The 20,114-nt window shown below is 34.7% G+C and overlaps 1 protein-coding gene across 6 annotated transcripts; it reads right to left on the bottom strand.

The window, feature by feature from the left end:
- Positions 1-85: 85 nt before the first annotated feature.
- Positions 86-16,214, bottom strand: LOC137820097 (phosphatidylinositol 4-kinase beta 1-like). 6 transcript variants are annotated; one of them, XM_068623906.1, is made up of 17 exons: positions 16,110-16,214; positions 14,039-16,002; positions 13,381-13,569; positions 13,246-13,294; positions 11,477-11,609; positions 10,899-11,370; positions 10,001-10,084; positions 9,799-9,918; positions 8,193-8,262; positions 7,165-7,262; positions 6,975-7,079; positions 6,116-6,169; positions 5,818-5,961; positions 5,648-5,701; positions 5,328-5,402; positions 979-1,062; positions 86-897 (listed from the first exon to the last, which is right to left on the bottom strand). In XM_068623906.1, the coding sequence occupies exons 2-17, from the start codon at positions 15,509-15,511 to the stop codon at positions 796-798; spliced, it is 3,306 nt and encodes a 1,101-aa protein (XP_068480007.1). In that variant the 5' UTR covers positions 15,512-16,002; positions 16,110-16,214; the 3' UTR covers positions 86-795. The 6 variants fall into 6 exon arrangements, 5 of the variants coding, with proteins under 5 accessions (XP_068480007.1, XP_068480005.1, XP_068480006.1 ...); XR_011082540.1 differs by lacking the exon at positions 16,110-16,214 and having other exon boundaries at positions 7,209-7,262; positions 14,039-16,069; XM_068623904.1 differs by having other exon boundaries at positions 86-1,062.
- Between the last annotated feature and the right edge of the window lie 3,900 nt (positions 16,215-20,114).

Here is a 20,114-nt window from a genome sequence, read left to right as displayed (position 1 = left end):
AAAACAGTGTGCTTTGTGAAATCAAAAGTTGTAAATATAGTTTATTATGATAAAGGAAAAGTGAAAAGTAGCTCCAGAGACAGTATGCCACGAAAACTTTATGATAGATATGGAGGTGAACAAATTTCACCGTGATAGTAAACAGGATCGATTACACATGATACAATCAAATATCATTAAAGAATTTTGAGAACAATTTTCCAGTTTAAGCATTGAAGAATCAACTCTGGGAAGACAGACGTCATAGATCAGCTGAGATCAGAAAAGATAACAGCAGTTTGCCTACTGATGGTCTGCCCATGTTAACAGATATCCAAAATGATAACAGGTTAGTATATGCTGAGCAGCTCAACGCAACCCCAAGACCTTGATGAATCAATCAAACAGTTTACAAAGAACTCATATCCACATCCAATATAAATCTGGTCCGTTTTCCCGCTAAAATATCTGTACAATTTGCACCATCTCAGTATTTAAGGGGCTTATGCAATTTCTCCAGGCAGTAGAGCTTCATTCACAAGAAACAAGGATGAAAAAATCAAAAAGATTCTGCTCAAGTAAATTTAGCATAAGACTGGAAAGTTTTGCGCGTCAGAATCTTCCTCCCACCCTCACAAGGAAAATAGAAGCCGCACTCTGCCACCTATTAATTCTTACTTCTCAGAAACTCTAAAGCCATAAGTGAACCAACCATCCTCCAATGACTTATAAAAGCAAATACTTAATTGATGAACAATCACCGTGCGAGCTTTAGTCAAAAGGGAACAAGCAAACGATCACCATTGACAAACTATTTCACAAAATCCCGTTCAAAACCCTCTGGTAATAGTCATACTGCCTTGTCCGCCATGCATCCAGGCTGCTGCTAATGAGGGAAAGCACCAAAGATACACATTGCTGCCAGGAGAAAGAAAAAGATATAGCAAACCGGCAAAAACACTTATTAGTCAAGAGAGCAACTAATATTAATATTAAAACCTCTTCGGTTAAATTGAGATGGAAACGCTTTCGTAGGTTCTGTATTGTCCGTGGACCACCTTTAAAGCAGGGAAAATCAGAGTCCTGATAACAACATTAGAAAGCTATTAGCTTAGAAAATCAAGCATGAATGGGAAAGCATTTTCCTGATTTTCTCCTCGCATGCCCATCCACGTTCATAATAACAACAAAAAATGTACACATAATTGAATCCCAAGACTAGAAAAAGATCGGCTACAATATAGGTGAAATCCGGGATCATGATTTAAGATTAATAAATAAGGCTACATCCGGCTACAAAGGCAAGGACATATGGAACCTCGAACCTCTATCTCTCTAACCTTAGATCAAATAAATGTAGGAGCCGTTGTTTAAGCTGCCACAAAAAGTGTTTATCTGATGCAACAACTTTAGGAGGCACTGTTCAGAAATAGCTACTTTTAGCTATTACTATTTTTAACTTCTAGAAAAACACTAAAGCAACTATGCTCTAGTTTTTTTCATGAAAAAATTATTTAATGTTATAATTTTGAACATGTTCTTTAATTAAAAATAACTTTTCTTTTAAAAAAAGAAAAGCACAATGTAATGGGTCAAAGGTGTAGCCTTTTGCACAATATTTTATTAGAAATAGGCTGTTTTTCATTTCCAGAATGTTTGGGTTGGAGGGAAGAACATTCCCGAGGATACAGCAAACTTTTTCTTTTAAATTTTTTTTCTAGATTAAACTGTGACCTCATAAATCTTGCATACACAGCCTAATAACTATATGGTTTATTCAAATGAGCTAACAGTCATGCTGGATATTACTGATCCACCATTCCTTAACCCAAAAATTTAGAACATACACCATCTACAGAGAATTGCTAGATTGATTCTCATCCTCTATCACAAAGCTCTACTCTAAACCCTAAACCCCAATAAATAGAGAAGATTTGATACCCTCTAATAATGAAGATATGATCATAGAATAATGCAAATATGATCTTGATACTTCTAATTATAAAGATACGATCCTTATTTCTGTTTTTATAACATTCTTCCTCCAGTTGGGGCATAAAATTCATGTGATCAACTGGCTGCAAATGTGATTAATCCTAGGTCATCTTAGAGATTTGGTGAATATGTAGGTCAAATGTTCACTAAAGTTGACAAGTCTACTAGTGATATCTCACTCTAGTTTTTCTCTTATGAAATTACAATTTACCTCTATGTATTTAGTTCTTTCATAAATGACAGAATTAGAGACAGTGTGTGATGATGCATGGAAGTCACTTACAAGATGCATTTCGGAATTTTTTTCAAATAAAAGTTCTTTGAGAAGTTGCTTTAGCCATGAGTTCACATGTGACTAAAGTCGTTGTCATTTATTTTGCTTCTACACTTGATCTTGCACAACATTTTGTTTCTTGTTTTTCCAAGATATTAAATTATCCCCAACAAGAGCAAAATACCCATAAGTAGGGCATATATCACTAGGTGAGCCTACCCAATCAGCATCAAAATACCCAACAATTTGAGTATTCCCCTCATTTTCATAAGTAAGGCCTTTGTGAAGAACATTATTAATAATATTTGGATTTGTAAAACTATATCCCAATGGTTTTGACAAATTGACTTGTTACGCACCTTGCAAAGAAAATGTCAGGATGAGTCACATTCGATACGATACGACTCGATATTGATCTATGGGTGTGTCTACCGACTTAGCATTTAACATCCTTGTTTCTTCTAAAATATTCAAAGCATATTTCCTGTGATATGACCAAACCACCCTTGGACTAAGCAACATCAATGCCAAGGAAATACCACATTTGACGAAGGCATTTTGTCTGAAATTGAGCAAGATACAATACTTGTGATATCAATGTCATCTACATATACAATTAAGTAGATACATTCTTAGGGAGAATGATGGTACAATAATGAATGATTAGCTTCACTCTGTATCATTCCAAAGTTTTGAATGACAATTAGAAAAACATCTAACCAGGCACAAGACAATTATTTAAGGCCATAAAGGGACCTGCAAAGACAACACACCTTTTTAGGCGCCTCACCGTGAACAACAAATCTAGGAGGTTGCTTACTCATTAAGATCTACATGGAGAAACACATTTGTGATACCAAGTTGAATAAAGTCTAATGACTATTAGTTATCATGGAAAAGAGAAGGCAAATAGATGCCATTTTAGTAACAACGGAGAATGTCTCAGTGTAATCTTGTTCGTAGATCTGCGTATATCCTATGGCAAGCAGATGAGCTTTGTAGTGATCAATGTTCTTATCAAGACCAATTTTAAGATTGTACAACCATTGACACAACAATTGCTTTATCAACTTGAAGAGAAACCAACTCTCAAGTTTCACTACTTTGGAGGGCTCATATCTCATTGATAGCTTGTTGCCACTCTGAGTGAGAAAAATCTTCAGCTAGGGACTTAGGAATTGGGAGAGACAATGATAGCTTAGGTTAGTATATTGGAGGAAAGTGCCCATGACTATTGCTTTGTGAGAAAATGTAGAGGTGTCCCCAACAAAAGAGTTATGAGTCTTCATGTTAGCCTTTAGAGGAATACCAAGAAGTGCAGATGGGCAGAAGCCACAGTAGGAACTATTGGTGATCCCAAAATTTGATCATGTGTAGCAACATACTCTTGAGAGACAAGTCATACAAACCTAAAGTCATAAAGAAGTACTTTTATTCTCATGTTCCTTCTTTAAATTTGTGAAGGGTGGTAGGAGCTCATTAAATCGTGTAATGCAACATGAACTCGTCCATGGTAAACAAAGGGTGGTAGGAGCTCATTAAAATCATGTAATGCAACATGAACCCATCCAAGGTAAACAAACATAGGCCATCAAATCATGATTATTAGGAATGACAATGCGGGTTGGATCATACGGATCACTCCGCCATCATGTAGAAAAAAGTGCAAGGTGGACTTAGTATTTTAACTCAATGGCCCGCTTAGGCCCGTTTTGCATAACCTGCAGGACGGGGTACGTTAGCCCGCATAACCCGCAGTAATATTTCAATATTATTAAAATGGAACAACAACAATGATGCTTTTGAAATCAATACACGGTGATAATTAATAACTATAGTTTTTTAGTAGCTTAGACAATAATATTTCCTTCTACATTTCCTTGTTCATGAAAGATTTAACTTTGACATATTTATTTGACGTAGATGTTAATCTTATGTTTATTTAGCTTATTTAAATTTTATTGTCAATGATAAACTCATGGGTGCAACAAAGATGTAAAACATTAAAACAAAATTATTATTGCATATAGATTCTTCTTAAGGTTTGTTTATGCAGGCTGCCCAACCTACTTTTTGTAGGCTAAATGCGGGGAGGGTCAATCTGCATTTCCATTCGGAATAATGATGCAAGTAGTGTTAGGAGGTTTTGGCAAACACAATATAGGTGTTGGGTGTCATTGGTATAGAGGGCATGGACCTCACTCTTAACTGATGCACATGCCTCATGAGAACGTTAGATAGGTTTGAATGAGGTCTGGATATTGGATTTGAGAACACTGCACAGTTGAGTTAGAAGACAATATGGTTAAAAAAATGGGAGAATTTGTTGGACGCATGGTATTAGAAGAGATTTTTCCAATCTATATTTTTTTTCATCAGATACGAACAAAAAGTCAAAATAATCACAGGAGAGAGAAAAATAAGGGAGAACCACCAAATCAACTTCGATGGAGCCACCATTACAAGGGTGAGGGCGCACAAAGAAGGCGAACTAGGAGAGAGGTGGACAAATGTTAGACACCACATCTGCCAGCAAGGCTAGCATACTGCATTGAGTTTTAGCACGTGAGGGAGTTGGATGGGTACTTCGTGTCATGCTTTGTATGGTTGGGCAGATAGGGACGATGCAACCTGGGAGACATTAAGGGATAGTGAGCGAACTAAGGGTTTGCCCAAGAAATCTCCTATAAGGATAGTGATCCACGAGGAAAACACAGGTTCCAAAAGGCTCTAAATGCCATGTTAAACTGTAAAGATAAATAGAATCATTGGACTAAAACCGTGTGTCTCTTTGACAGCACAAATGGTTTATTAATATTGAGAAAAAGAAAATTATAAAATAAATAGAGGATATTTGCTATCCTCTAATAATAAATATATAGATATGATCTTGATATTTCTAATTATAAAGATACGATCTTGATATCTGTAATTCTAAAGGTGTGTCTTATTTCTTAATTACTACAATAGAATATAACAGCCAGTTGTTCCCTTACGAGAAATTGGAACTTTGTCAATGAACACAGGCATGGTAAATATTGGACAACAATTGGCCACATGGAGCTAATATTTACATTACCTGCAACATCTCAACAAGAAGAATAACACGCTCAGCATGCTTACGGCAGGTAAGGAAGCCTTGAATGCATAAAACCTGGATTACATCACGAAACAGAACCAGACAAAATTAAGAGCCAGTGCAACTAAAAAACCATAAATCTTGACCACAATTAAAATGGACAGATTTAACCCATATAATCTTAACAATCCATGTATGCTTTTAATGCCAAAATTAACACTTAACTCTCTCTATCTGTATATACACACACACACACAATATAATATACATATGCATTATATACTCTGTGTGTTGTGTGTGTGTGTGGGCGCGTGCCTTACCTTGAAATAATCAAAGAACTCGCTGGGAATTCCCTCAGCATCAGAATCCATGACCTAGCACAGTTATATTATTTCTGTTAGGTGCATAGAGGAAAGCTAGCAAGTGTCTAAATAATCAAATTGACACTCAAGTATAGGTGTAGATAACCAGCAAACAATTTCACTTTTACCTCAAGAAGCTCTCGGGTCAATTTGAAAGGTGCACTTTCAAAATTAACACCACCAGGTGAATTAGAAAGCATGAAGCCAAAATCAATATGTATAATATGACCTTCTTCATCCATTAAGAGGTTCCCATTGTGCCTATCCTTCACCTGGTTTAAATTAAAAAAACAGCAAAAGATGAGAAGTGGGTACAAAATCTTCAATAACAACAAAAAGTAAAATAATATGATTTGAATTGCAATTAACCAGGAAATACACCAGTTTTAAAAAATGTATGCATGTGCATAATAAAAAGTTTCAGACCTGCAGAAGGTAGCAAACCAGGGAATATCCAGCCATACTTTCTACAAAGTTCCTCTGAAACAAAAACACGTAAATAAATCATTGAAGATTGAATCAAATGATATTGTCTCCTGTATTTTTAACATAAAATAGAGGTGTTGTCACTATATAACAGGCTTATTAAATGATGAAAGGAACAACATTCAAAAGAAAAAGGGGAGTACGGGGATAACCCTTTAAATTAAATACCCTAAACCCTAAACCCTAAATTGCACTAGAAAATTATGCCGGAGGAAAAAGGGTAGATGGGACAGAAGAAGTAACAAATAACGGTACAATGCATTTTGTAAGTGAATGTACTGAAAGAAAACTTACTATAGTACATCCAAGACAGGATTACCTAGGAGAAGAAAAGAAAAAAAGGAACACCACTGGTTAATAACATGACTGTGATTTTGTTTTGGGATGTTTGTCAATAGAATCCTTTTCTTAAGACAGATGTACATATGGTAAACTAAATATTTGTGCAAAGTTAGTATTTTGGAATTTTTAGGTGACCAGGTTAGTTAGGTTGACTTGGAATTTAATACCTAGCGTATGCATTAGTCATGGATCATGAGGTGGATTGGGATCTTGTGACAAAGAAGGATAAAAATCCTCCCCAGATAAACTAATAGGAAAATGAATAACCAGGATATACATATTTCAATTAAGCTATTTTCTTTATGTGAAAGTTTTATCTGTCTACTTAAGAAAACATGGAATTAAATGACAAACGGTATTTTAGAAAGTGGAACACAAGCTCAATTAAGTATTGCAACTTATAAGATGAACAAGATCATCCGCAATAATACAGTGAATCTTTGAATCTCTACATTACCTGGGCAAGTTTAAAACTTGGAGAATCATCTTGATACTTGGCAATGAAAAAATCACGTAAACTTGAGATGTTGGGATATCTACTCTTTATAGAATGTAGAGAAGCCTAAAAAATCACATACATTTAATAATTAGTGAAGACAAAAAGTGTAAAAGTTTAATATATATGAAGTATGTAACCATGGAATCACCGTATCTGGAATTGTTTCAATTAGAGCAGTGTAAGAAGAAGTACATAATACTTCATATGGGCGCAGCCAGAGAGGTAGGCCAGCTTCTTGGAAAATATCTGGCATAAAATGTAATGATAGTAAGCAACATAACAAGAAACACAGTGAAGAAACTGCTGCATCATTCTGAAGTAACCTGGTATAAGAATATAGTAAAATAAGATTCAATAATGCATCATCAACAAATCTTAGGTGCAACTACAAAATACCATTCTTGATTTTACATATTTCCACATCAATTCGCAACTACTGCATTGACAACTATAATCAAGTGCATTTAACATGTCTCAAGGTTCACATTGAAAATGGAACTTAAACAGAGATCACAATGACATACATTTGTTTGTAGAAGAATAGGATCTTCCATGACTTGGTTTTAGCTTGATTTCCTATATAACAGTCAAATGGAAAGAGAACGAAAGTTCTGAAGTAAAGCAGGTTCAGCTGCTTAAAGGCTTGCTTTGGATCCAGAAAGGAGTGTGAATAGAAAGGAAACAAAGGAGTAACTCAAAATGAGTTTTATAGTTTAGGTATTTTCACATTCCCCTCTCTCCTCCTTACATCGCAAGGTCATTTTACTCATGACATGCTCATAGCAAATGCAGAAAGCATAACCAATGAAATAACAGGTTATTAGTCAGAAGAATTTACACATGCTAAACAAAGATCCCTATTTCTGTCATTCAGAGCACACTCAATACACGAAAGCATAGGCAAATTATAAATCAACAGATATTAAAAATGAAATTTTATCCAAAAAAGGAAGCCATGCTATAAAGAATCGGTATGCAGGGTGCAGGGAAATATAAGATACATTCTAAAACCATATTCATAAATAATATTCTTGTCATGGAAAACAAACACCAAAAGACAAAATAGTTACAAAAGGCAAAAGTACTTGTCATGCAGCACAGCGAACAACAGTGGAACAGGAATGGTGAGTTCAGAATATGAGGGGGCATAGGAAAAGTCTGAAAGAGACCACCTACCATAGAAGTGTGAAATAAGTTGAACTGCCAGATGCTCCTGCCTACAATCATCCCCGCTCTTTACAATAACCTAAGATAAAGTGGAAATTTTGCTATCATATTCAAAAGTTTTGTGATCTTAAAGCACACATCCTCAAATCGAATAATCAAATAACTCATCTTGAAAAAAGCTGATCACAATTTACTCTACAAAACAATGTTGATATATAAAGACACGAATGTAATAGCGTAGCCTTCAACAAATTGGAAAAATCAAAGTTTTTATTGCTATATAAATATATACTCTCCTACTTGCTTCGAATGTGAATTCTGTCATAATATGCATAAAACAGATTTCACAATCTCTAACAATACACAAAGAATGAAGGAAATATTTCTTTATTGCCAAATGTATAGACATTTCCATGGCTAGCCCATTGTCCCAACAAGAGTCTTCAGTGCCAGACTAATTTTTTTGTTGAGAAACCATGCAGAATTTGGTACAGTTAATCATTAACCTTATCACAGAAAATTGATAAAGAAAATTTCATAGCAAGGTTGAATTTGGTGTGATACATGATTATTTTCTTATGGGGACCAATATAAATGGTTTATCACAATGGATACTGCATGATTTTACTGCAGAGAAGCCAAATTCCCACTCAAAAAATTATGTTTACAAAAAGATAACTTGTCAAGAAGTTGTTGAACTTTGTTATAGTTGCATTGCACATCCATAGATATTCATTTAGATTATTCTTTCATTGATAATATTAAATCCAATTTTACAAACCATTTATTTGGTATAGGACCGCAAGTATCTTCCACAGTAAGCTATCATGTTCAAGGTGTGAACATTTGCAGCATGATGGCAGTTAGCTCTCCAAGCATAGATTACTTGTTACACAAGAGTAAACCCAATACTTTGCTTAAGGGAAATCCATAATTTTGAGAGAAAGGGTTCGTTATTTTAGAAATTTATTTGATTGAAATATTTTTCAGAAAAGGATTAAATGCACTACACTAGGTTAAAAAATATAATGTATAGCAGTACAAAGTTCTCAGCCAATATTATCAAATGTGAATCACGGAAATGGTGGAAAGCCAATACATGTTACCTCAGGCAAATAGCAGAAGTCAAAGCAAATTAAATAAATTATATATATATATATATATATCAATTACATATGTTAAAACAGATTTTGTTTTATGCAAATAAAATAAAATGCATAAAAACAGGCAAATATTAACTCAAGTTCAATGGGAGAGAGGTTCGCCAGAGATGACAATAGGATGCAGAATGAATGTCACAGCCAACAATAGTGGACAGAGTTGCAATCACAGAACCGCGGAATTCCACAATGCAAAAGCAGCAATAGTGGCTATTTAGCAACACTGTAACCAACCTTGCTAGAAACTATAATTCATACACAATTACAATTGCAAAACATTATTTTCTGACTTGGATAACAGTTCCAATAGAAAACTAGTAAATAAAGAAAACACTTTTCTTTGGGTGATGTGTGTGGCCATGCATTTCATTTCTATTTTATTAAATTCAGGTCTTCATGACATTACAAAATAATGAGAAATAAAGCAAATTCTTTGGATTGATGAATATACATACAGATCGCAAGTCCCAACCAGGTACATTGCCATGGACAGAAGCATTACGGATCCTCTCTTTCTTTACCTCCCAAAGTTCACCAGACAATGCATCACTAGCTTTAGGGATAATTCCATTAGCCTGTTTAGAGGAATCATGTTATGCATAACAACTTCGTACTTCTATGGCTAAACAAAAAAAACTTACAACAATATTGTCCTACCCCTGCTGGTGCATCTGATGAATCTTCTTGACCAGCACCTTTCAAAGGGAGTCCAAGGGGTGCTTCTCCCTTTGCTGCCGCAGCCTAGCAAATTTAAAATGTTAAAAAAATAGTAATTTGAAATGGGAAATGCCAAATAAAGACATGAACAATCAATTTGTATTTCAAATATATCATATTTATATTGTATAAGTTTGGATTTGATTAGTTTCAGAGATTATACACTCTCTCTCTATATGTGCGTGTCAAATCTATCATATATTTATATTGTGTATGTATGTGTTTATACACACACACATATATGTAAACTGTTTATAATCGTATTCTGTTTTGTTTGGTACCATTGGTGAAAATTATATAATTAATCTTAGATTATTCCTATTACAAAGAAAAATGTTAACTCAAATAAGCAAGATTTGGGAGATTAAGACTAAAAGATAAGGGATTATTTTCTAATTAACTTTTGCTTTCCCATTTTATCAACAATTGATTAATTGATTAATTTAAATACATACAACTAACTTCTTACCCCTTCCTGTAATTTTACTATTAAAAAACAATTATTTTAGACAACCCAAACAAAATAGATTATATAGATTTACTTTTCACCAATATATTTAAACCTAAACTTATTTCATATAATCAATTATATTTATAATGGGTTACTGAAATAACCACTAAACATAATCCAATCCAAACATACACTACACGTCATGGTGTGAAAAGCAGAATCTTTCACTGAACAGAATGACTTTACATAATCCATACTTTTGGTTACTATATTACTAAGAATTTGTGTCTTGCATGCATGCATAGTTTAATTTATCATGTTCTTGATTAAATTATCATGTAATGGGATATCATCACCAATATCCCTAAATTACACTTAAAGACTCACCTTTATTTCTTCTATTGCCACTGTACTTGGAACACGTCGATGTTCCTTCCTCCGTTTTGGGGTTTGATCCCCAATATCTTCCATTTTTATCCCAGGATCAGCTTTCAACACTACTTGTACCCACTCCATATCACTGTCATGACCTGACTTTGCCACTTCTTGTATACGGTCTCTGTAAACTGAAGGACCACAGAGATCTGCTTCAGTATTCTCTGACCGACTACGAAATGGTGCTTCCACAAAAAGATTCACACTAACAAATTTGACTTTTGCATCAGGCATATGGGTCATTGCCTGGTCAATAGCCTCAGCAGTTGATCTGGACATTCTATCATTGCTATTGCGATATGCTTCTTGAGCTGTCCATAATGGATATGCCCAAGGGGGTGGTTTTTGAAAGAAAGCATCTCCATTTGCCAAAGGAATCCCCCCTTTTGAAAGTTTCTGAGAACTAGATGTCTCCTTGGAATTGCTATAACAAGTGTTTTGCAGGAAGGGCAGTGTATCAGAAATATGGTTTGTATTTTACAAAGCGCAACATTTTCCACAAGGCATGAGGAATATTATCCAAGTATTACCTTGGCATTTCACATCTCAAAACTTCAACACAGATCATGTAAGGTGCCTTCTCCCTAGAATTCAAGAGAACAGCTTCATCTTCAGGTATATGAAGCACACGATACATGCCCTTTCCTAATGGAAAGCAAACTCCTAGGAATATTGGAAAAACAAGACTCATATACAAGCAAGAGGATAAATGAAAGCTGAAAGCAAACCAGCAAAGGGAATACAAAACAGAAATGATACATCAAAATTGCATACTTTTAGGTAATGTTAGGTTATCTACTGGTGAGCGACTGAGTGGAATGGAATATGTTTAGATTAGAAACTTTGGTCATTTTACATATAACAATTAGGTTCAAAGATGATACTTCATGCTTAGTAATTAGCTCTTGTCCCAGTTTTCAATAGTTATTGTATTTGTTTGCTTCCATTGATTTTTATTTTTTGGTTATTTTGTTAGTATTTTCTTCATCATAACTTAAGTTTAGATATTTTATGCTTTTGAATTTCATACTTATGTTCAAGAAAGCTAATTATCAAAGAAAAGGAAGGAAGCATGATCCAGTGCCATAGGCCATGACAATGAAGACTTGATGTCATATCATATTGAAAATTTGATGTTGAAGCCTAGGATAGTCTTTAAATATTCAATTGCAAGATGCTGGAGCACTGGAAACTGAGCACGAAATTTACTAGAGCATGGGAATCCAGTGCAACTGCAGTAAAGTTGTGAATCCGACTAGTAAAAGAAAAGTTATAAAAAGGATTTTTTAAGCCTCCTAAGGAGTGTTTACATCCTCGAAGGCAGAGGAACAAAATGGAAAAAAAGTTACCAGTCCATTTTTAGGATACTTTTATGGTGAGCCAGAAAATGCTTTCACCATATATCCCCCAAAATGGAGAGAGAGAAAAAAAAAAAGGGTGTTGGATGGAATGAGATGGAATGTATTCCATTATATTTTAAGAAATTCTAACAATGGAAACTAGTATCACATTTGACTCCTTTGCACCAATCCAAAGTCCAAGCATAACAAGTAAAAACTATACGAGACAATTATTTCCAGTACATAATATAAAATTATATATCACTGGTTCCTCTAAGAAATGGACTCCTAATAAACACTGGTTCCTCTACGAAAAATATATATCACATTAGCTTTTGTACATTAACTCATAGAGATATGAAACACAAAAAGTGATCATGTATGGAAATTTTCACCATTTTCTCCACCACACAAAAAGAAAAACACTGCCAATCTGCTTGATTTATCACGGTTATATTCTAATCAAAGAAGAAGACAAAAACATAAAAGCTCTTTCGATCTTTCACCTCGAAAGGTGGCATCACTGTGTTCGGAAGCAAAAGACAAATTGGTATGAAATGATGTACTATTTACTGACTATGACCAATTACAAGAGTATCCTCCTATAATCCCCAGAGCATAGCTCCTTCAGGGGTGACTAATACCTCAGCCCGGTTATAGCTAAAAAGATAAAAACAAAATTGTAATCAATCCCCCTCCCCCATGATGCAAGCAAACTTCCTATATTTCTTCATTCCCTGTAACCAACTCTCCTTGACTACCTAGTGCAATCTCTCATTTACCCTGAGCTAAGTGTATCAATATATCTTCTTTGGGACTAAAATACTGCCTCTGAAAATTTTCAAACTCTTTGGCAATAACATGTAATATGCTAAGATGAAAGGCATGACAAAATATTGGTGGAATCCGTTTAGTTCAATTAACATCACTAAATACTACCATTAAGAGTTAAGAAGTACCTCCAGTATTGTGAGCATCTATTAAATGTAAATTGATCTCTGCAAGTGACTTGAAAGACAGGAATAACAAAGAATATGTACGTGTCAGTAGCATTAGATAAAAAAAAACATTAAAGGAAAATGTAAGGAGATAACCTCGTGCAGGGCATCTTTGCGGTCTTCTACTGGAAATACATCTACTAGCCCAAATGATGTCTCACATAATGTTAGCACAAAATCCAATGATTCATGGTAAGCTCCTTTCCGGAACTGTGATGGATTAATTGGAAGCGGGGGTTTCATTCTTGATTTCTCATTTTGATGCTTTGGCGATCCAGGATGCTTCTGCCAAAGTAATATAAAAATTTCAGTGAAGGAATAAAATTTATATGGAAATTACCATGTGTCTAATATTAAAAACACCAAAAGTATGAAGAATGTGAAAACAGAGTTCAGGATGCATTAGTACTAATATTACACTTCTAGGTTCTAAACCTAACCCACAATTACAATCATCTCTTAAGCACCCATCATGAATGCAATGTTGTGCACCCCTGCCCACAATATGACTGTTATTGATAAGGTGTGCAGGTAGCCAATAATGGGGTTGCTAAAAATGTAATGGATGTTCAAATTGAAATGGATACTGTAAAATGATTTGTATCAGATGTCATATTGGCATTAAGCAATTTGTATAGCCTAAAAAAAGTTATTTGGGGTGCCTTAAGATGTGTTCAATTAACAGATTTTGGTTTTACATTAAACTAATACACAGATAAACTAAATGTTAATGGTTAATGTACGTTCAACACACCTCTTTCTGCTTTTTTGACCCCAATAGCTCAGAGTCTTCAATTGATCGGTCACGGTCTCTAAACAATTTGCGGAAAAAATTCTCTGTACCTGGACTACTTTCATACAACCCACCATTGTTTTCACTGGCTGAACTACTTTTACCGTCTTCAGGATGCACACGGAAAATTCTTTTGAACAAAGAAAATTCAGAAGGTTCTTCCTCAACATTGGTTGTACCATCTTCAATTTTGTCACTAGTATCTTTCTTGTCATCAAATTTATCCTTAAAGAATTTCCTGAAAAACCCTTCTTTTTCATCATCTTCAGCAGGCTTTGCACACTTCTCTTCAGAATTTGCAATATCTACTTCATCATTCCCATCCTTCTTATCCTCAGATTTCTCTTTGAAAAACTTTCGGAAAAAACCCTCTTTTTCTTCATCCTCCATTACCTTATTGGGTGTTCTATCCTCAGAATCATTCTTGCTATCACGAAACAATCTCTTAAAGAATCCATCTGAACTAGAGGGCAAATCCTCATCCTCACCTTTACTGTCTCTTAAGAGCCTTCTAAAGAAACCATCCCTTTCAGATTCTTCATCATCCCCTCTACCATCCCTTAAGAACCTTTTAAAGAAATTATCCTTTTCAGAATCTTCGTCACACTTCTCAGAAGACTTACGGAAGAGAAAAGCATCACGAATCTTCTGACCCAACTCTTCTTCACCCTTGCTATCTCTTAAAAGCCTCTTGAAAAAACCATCTTTTTCAGACTCATCGTCATCTTTCTCCACTGACTTTCTAAAGAGCAAAGCATCTCTAACTTTTGGACCTGGTATAAATTTCTTAAATAACTTGTTTTCCTCAGGAGATTGCACACTACCATCCTCCTGAAAATGGTTCCCTGATGAAGGTGAGAATGAGAGAGACCTCTGAGTAGGCGGTGAAGATGTTAGTGACAACAATCGCTGTTTTGATGAGAATATCTTATTCAAAACTTGGTTCCTGCCAGCAGGAGTTGTAGAAGCAGTGTGAGGCCGTATCAAGGGCGGCCACTCACCCATTAAGGTGGCTGCAATTTGGCACTTTTCCTGAATCCTACTAATTCCTTCATTATCATCGGAGTCCTCAAGCTCCGCCAATAAGAACCAATGCACCTTCAAAGCAATCTTAAGCGACTTGCAGCACACGTCTATGACAAACTTATCCAAAGATGGACTTGGCTTATGTATCATCATGTAACATACTTGGAACAAATAACTCTCAATTCCGTGCAAGGGAAGTGTGTACATTCTATTACAGAGGTAATCACGCACCCCGGAGTGGTCATGCTTGTACAGATAGCTAACAGCAATCCACTCACAGAAGAACGATGAGTCAAAGAACCTGATGAGCCATCCATTTTCACTGGACTCACTTGTCAAATTAGACCTCGACACAATTTCCCTGGGTTCTTCAACCTCCCCACGAGTCAATCCTAAGAGCCTCACCATTCTCAACCTACCATAATCATTCCCCCCAAGGGGAAACGCGCTGATTTGAAGTAGATCTCCAGCTAAAGCATACTTAAACCCTACAAATGCTAAAACCTTCCCCGAAAACCCTAATCCACACACGAATCAAAACCACCACCCTCGTCGGTTATCCGATTCGGGCGTCTACTGCAAATTCCGAGAAACCCTTGCATCAATCGTGAAAACGAAACTGCAACACAATCCACGTATTTTCGTGATAAAATTTAATCAAGGCATCGAAAATTGAAGCTGTAGCAGGTACAATCGTGGAATCTTCCCCCCGAAATTGCAACGGAACTTCAATTGGAAGAAATGAAGGTACCTAAGTTGCGTGAAATGTGAATCTGGCACTAACCGCACGAGAACGTGAAATTGAATCAAATGCCGCAATGAATCTCCACACCACGTCCAAAACGACGGCGTTTTGATCGGTGGCAATGGTGCGGTGGTGGTGGTGGTTGTCGTCGTGTCTTTGTTCGAGAGAGAACGACAAAAGGGAGGTGCAAGTTAATTACTAAAAGAATAAAAATGAAAACCAAAAAAAAAAGAAAAAATAAAATAATAAGTTGCGCTTAACTGTAACATGCACAGTCCTAGTCCTAAGATCGTGGGGCACTAACTTATTTCCCTCCATTCCCAATTAAAGTGAAGTTTACGAAAAACAAGGAGCTCTATGTTCATATACTAAGTGTGAAACCATTTATTTCCTAATAAGTTAAAACAAAGCTTCAAATTATTTATTGGTACTCAAAATTGAAAGCGTCGGATATACATTTTGTTATATTTAAATTACTTAAAAAATAAATGTTATTAATAGTATTTTTTTTTTGTGTGCTTAAATGATATTTTATTTTATTTAAAATAAGTTTCTATTTTTTATTACTTACTATGTGATTGTGAATATACGAATTAGAAAAAGAAAAAAGCTGTGACGTGTTCATCTTTGGTGATGTAAGGAAAAACAAAAGAAGTGGAAATATTTGTCATTTTTTTCACTACACGCCAAGACAAATTATTATAGCGTATTTATTTATATCACGTGTATTCTTCAAGCGCGATAATTTTATTCTAGACAACAAACTTACAAAAGCTTTCCTTTTATCCATAACAATGTTTTTTTATGTGAGAATTTAACTTACAGATTTTATGTCAACCTTTTTCTAAAATTGTTATAAAAATAAACATGTTTATAGGATTTTTTTAAGTTTAAAAGTTCTCGTGTCATACTTTCTTTGTTATTTGCATGTTAAATTTTGAATTGATTTAAAAAAAATAAGTGAATATGCTTTTAAATAAATTAGCCAATATATATTTATTTATGATTTTAATTTAAGTATAATTTCTTACTATAGTTTAAAATTAAATTTAATGTTATTAACTTATGCATTACATTATCATTTTAAATGAACTTTTTTAATCAAATTATATTGTTTATTAAGTGGATGAACAATACAACTTTATTTTAGAAGTGATGAAGTGGATCGAACTTGACGGAATGATCCGCCAACTCATCATCACTTAGGTGAAATAGGTTAACATTTTGAGGCAGATTCTCCCTACACCATACCACTTTTGACCTACACCCAATCGCACTATGTAAAATGGTTGTGTGCCTTAATGAACTATGTGAAATGTCTATTGTATCATTAATGAAATGAAAGCTAGGTTTCCACTACAACAATGCATCCCCTATACTCAACCTTATGCACTCAACATTCACTAACTACCTAAGGCACAACGACATCCAACACACACCACTGAGTTCCTAAGGCATGACGACGGAGAGGAGGAGAAGAGTTGTCGTTCACGAAGGAGGAGAAGAGTTGTGGTTGCGGGAACTGATATGCAGTGCAATAAATTTTCACAAATTTTGTGACTTCTGGATATCTATATCCGAAACTGTTTTTTCTATTCTGGACGTGCATATTCGAGGTTGTACCATATGCTTATGTCCGGAAGGTTATAGTTAATTTTTTGCTCTGGATATGGATATCCACAGTCAAATAGTACAATTTCGGATGACAGTATCTGTAGGCAAGCATGACACTTCCGTGTACCAATATTCGTAGGCAAAACTATCACTTTCGGATGCCAATATCCGTAGGCAAATATGTGACTTCTGGATATTGACATTCATACGCAAATATGTTACAAGGGCAAAGTTGGGTTTAAAAACTTATGTTGGGTGCATGTAAAAAATGATATAGTTTAGGGAGAAATTGCCACATTTTGAACTTGTCAACCTGTATTGGTTCCTCAAGCCTAACTCGCCAACCCGTTGGGCCACAAAAGTGGGGTGGGACAGGTCAGTCCACCAGTCCACCCACCTTTATTTATGGTGTTTTTTTAGGAGGGATGTCATATTTTGGTACTTAAACTTGTTAGAATGGATGACTTTAAACTAGAGGGGGGGTGAATTATTTAAAGAAGATTTTCGCAAACTTTGGAAACAAAAATGAATTTATCTCAGGAAACAATTGATAAGAAATTCAGTTTACCAAAAACAACAAACAAAACAGCAGTACCAGAAAAACAATCAGTTGTTTCACATAAACAATCGGTTGTTTATACCAGTAAACAACAAACAAAACTGAATTTAAAGAGATAGGGATAGAGAGATTGTACACAAATGTTTATACTGGTTCACTCCAAACCCAGAGCTACATCCAGTCTTCTCAGAAACCCTGAGGAAATCCACTAAGCAATCACAACTTGATCACTTACACAACAACCAAGAGAATGACCTTGAACACCTCAAGACACACACTCTCCTTGGCCAACACACCAACACTAAGATTGCTGATCTTGATCCCCTCAAGAACACACAGCCAATCTCAGCAAACACAAAAACGAAATTTGTTTCACAGAGTACAAGGATTAAACTTGTTACAGAAGATAATCTGAAATCAATACAAGCAGAATCCTATTCCACAACTTTGATCAATCACAAACTTTTAACAATCTCAACTTCTTTGAAAAACTCAAAAACTCTTAGCAAAAACTTGTCAAAGATTTTCTGTCAAAATCTGTTTTTCTGAATTTATTCAAAGATGTAGTTAGTTATCAAATCTTAACAAACACTTAAATTGCATTAAAAGATTGGTCAAATCATTTAATGCTCAGTCAAACATAAAACAATTTTTCTGTTATGGTCCCAAAACAAACAATCGGTTGTTTCTTCGAATCAATCGATTGTTTTGGTTCTTAACAATTCAACCATTTTAAAAAACAATTTTCAATCTTTTCTAAAAACATCTAAGTATAAACAATCGGTTGTTTCGACAAAATAATCGGTTGTTTTAACTTAGTTTGAAAACATTTTACTTTCACAAAGATTGAGATGCTTATGCTTTAGATTCGATCAATGGGTGGATTACAATATTCAAACTACCCCAGAACTATACTAAACCAGCACAACAACACCAAGCACTGCAAAGGCTTCATCATCCTTCAAAGGGTTTGGATTCTTCAAAGCATGAACACCACTTGGTTCAACAAAACTTACGTGTTCAACATTTTAAAAGCAAAACACACATGTGGAAGAAGGGTGTTTGATAATAGAAATGCAACTTCAAGTATGGCTAAAGATTTGATTAAAAAAAATATAGGCGACTACTCCTAACATTAACTTGAAGGATAACTTAAGTGAAATAAAGATTTCCAATTAGTATTTGAAAAGAGGAATGTGAAAGACTTGGAAGGTTAAAAAAATTACAACTGACATCGAAGAGGATGATTATAAAATGAAATGCACAACTATGGTCATATGCACAAAGATAAGAAGTTGCTATTATTTTCTTTAGTTAGGAAGGTCTTCACCTACTACACGCCTAATATTTAGAAGATTCTATATGTTCCTATAAGATTTAGAAGTTTCTACTTGTACCTATAAGAGCAAATTTAACATTCAAAATAAGATGTCATCCCTTAGTTTGTGTTTATGGCTGCCACCTTAAGACCAAATTAGGTGGACAATTATTTTTTGTTGTAGAAAGACATTTGAATGATGAATACTTTCTCATAGTGTTTGCAATTTCAAAAATAAAATTTAAAGAGAATTATAAATTGTTCATAAACTTATTATTCTATGATTTTACTATAGTTTAAAATTAAATATACCTTTATTAACTTATTCATACATTATCATTTGAAATTAACTTTTTGAATCAAATTATAGTTTATCAAACGGAGGAGCAATACAACTTTATTTTAGGGGTGACGAAGTGGATCAAACTCAGTGGACCGATCCGTTAACTCATCGCCACTTAGGTGGAATAGGTCATCATTTTGAACTTGTGAACCTATATTGGTTCATCTTGCCTAACCCGTCAACCCGTTTGGCCACAAGCGGGGCAAGACAGGTCAGACATTAGTCCATCCGCATTTATTTATGGTGTTTTTTAGGAAGGATGTCATATTTTTAGAATAAAAAATTAGTGGTTGCCAATATTTTATATGAAATTTTATTTACATTAATTTCTTTATTTATCATTTATTCATTATTTACTTTTTTGTTAGGCATTAAAATTTTGTTTTATTAGAATATTAAAGTTTTATTGTTGTTCCTTGTATTTTTATTGTA

Source organism: Phaseolus vulgaris, chromosome 9, assembly GCF_000499845.2.
Source record: "Phaseolus vulgaris cultivar G19833 chromosome 9, P. vulgaris v2.0, whole genome shotgun sequence".
Taxonomy (NCBI): domain Eukaryota; kingdom Viridiplantae; phylum Streptophyta; class Magnoliopsida; order Fabales; family Fabaceae; genus Phaseolus; species Phaseolus vulgaris.
Note: the sequence above shows the minus strand (reverse complement) of the source record. Positions and strands in the feature narration are given on the sequence as shown.